At 31.9% G+C, this 1,855-nt stretch overlaps 1 protein-coding gene across 1 annotated transcript; it reads left to right on the top strand.

Moving 5' to 3' along the window:
- The first annotated feature begins 577 nt into the window (after positions 1–577).
- LOC129975342 (gastrula zinc finger protein XlCGF8.2DB-like) lies at positions 578–1,642 on the top strand. Its single transcript, XM_056088406.1, has one exon. The coding sequence runs from the start codon at positions 578–580 to the stop codon at positions 1,640–1,642; it is 1,065 nt and encodes a 354-aa protein (XP_055944381.1).
- The last annotated feature ends 213 nt before the right edge of the window (positions 1,643–1,855 follow it).

The following is a 1,855-nucleotide window of genomic DNA, read 5'->3' as shown; positions in this document are numbered from 1 at the left end:
TATGTGAGTATTAAATTCCTTTAGAGCATTGTACACTTATCATAATGCATTTTGCAGAAGATTCATACCCATGCTTACATGTAATTACTATTTTCCCAATTAAACGTTTAATAGCAATGTGATGAAATTTACTTTTTTCGATATATTTATTTCTAAGAATTAAATGTAAAAATATAATAGTAAAGATTGATCAGATTCATTTACTTCGGATTCCTTTCAGGAAATAAAATTTCTTAATAATTTAAAAAATAATCTGAGTATGCTCTGTTTTCTTCGCCACTTTTCAACAGCAAAAAATTTTACTGTTTTCGTGCATTTTATCTCTTTTTATGTAATAATTTTTTTCCTATTTTTAACAGATATATTTAATTGTTTTAAATTCATTTTATTAAAATGCTGCATTTATTTCTATGTAATGGATTATATAGAATAATATCAATGTTTTATTTTTATTTACAGATATGATCGAATATATGAACGTTGATTGTTTTGAAACTTAAATATTTCTTCTTTCATTCACCGAAAGTGTTAAATTTGTTTCAATTCAGTAATTTGGAAACATAAAGGCAAGCTGAAAATGGAGAAAGAAGCCACATACATTTGTGATAGGTGCAAAGAAAGTGCAGATGCCAGTGAAAATAAATCAAAAAATTATCGCTGGCTTGTTTCAATAAAATCCTTATTCCAGTGTGCTAAATGTTCGCAGTTTTTTAATATAGGATTCAGAGTTACAGATAAGATGCCATTGATTGATGCATCCAAAAATTCAGAGCTAGAATTAGTTGCCAGGCAGACAGAAATGGTGAATGCTGATGAAGGTTCCAGAACTGAATACATAATCCAAGAAAGAAAACCAGTCGAATCAACGGAAAAAACCCACAAATGCCATGTTTGCCTTCGAATCATCAAAACCAGCACAGGTCTTCGAAGCCATAAGAATATACACGATAAGAAGGATCCTTTTAGATGCGAGGTGTGTCATGTGCAATTTCTATGTAAAGAAAATTACAGCGATCTTTTAAACAGACATTCCAACGAAAGACGTTATAAATGCAGTTTTTGTACCAGGGCCTTTAAATTTAGACAGTCTCTACAGGCCCACATGAACATACATAATGACAAGAATCCTTTCAGGTGTGAATTGTGCAACAAGAGTTGTACAAGTAAACAAGATCTTGAAAGACACATGACCTGTCATTCGAATGAAAGACATTACAAGTGCTCTGTATGTCCTTCGATGTTTAAAACTAAAAATAACCTTACTACGCATATGAACGTACATAAAGATCAGAATCCTTTCAGGTGTGAATTGTGCAACAAGAGTTTTGCTTCTAAACACTCACTTGAATGTCACATGACCAGTCATTCGAATGAAAGACGTTACAAGTGTGGACAATGTTCTTCGAAGTTTAAAATTAAAGCTAGTCTTATTAAGCATAAGTACGTACATAAAAAGCAGAATCCTTACCGGTGTAATGAGTGTAATAAGAACTGCAGTTCTAGTGCCAGTTTGAAACAGCACATGGCGTCTCATTCCGACGCAAAGCTTTACAAGTGTCACATTTGTTCTTCGTCCTACAAAGCAAAATCTAATCTCACTGTTCACATGAAGAAGAAACATCAAGAGGATAATTTGAAATAAAAAGAAAAAAAGCAGCAAAAACTTTTTTTTTTACATGATTAGCGTTTAGTTTTAGTATCAAACAAAAACACTCCTTGCAAGAGATTTTTGACAGAAGAGCGAGTTTCATTTGACAAGTTGACATACATCGTGACTTTTTTGAAGGAAGTGATGACCTTTCCAGACATCAGCTGAATCATTAAAGATAATTTTATAAATTTCAGTGTTCATTTT

The sequence above is a fragment of the Argiope bruennichi genome, chromosome 7, assembly GCF_947563725.1.
Source record: "Argiope bruennichi chromosome 7, qqArgBrue1.1, whole genome shotgun sequence".
Lineage (NCBI taxonomy): Eukaryota > Metazoa > Arthropoda > Arachnida > Araneae > Araneidae > Argiope > Argiope bruennichi.
The sequence above is the reverse complement of the archived record's forward strand: the minus strand, read 5'-3'. Positions and strand labels throughout refer to the sequence as shown.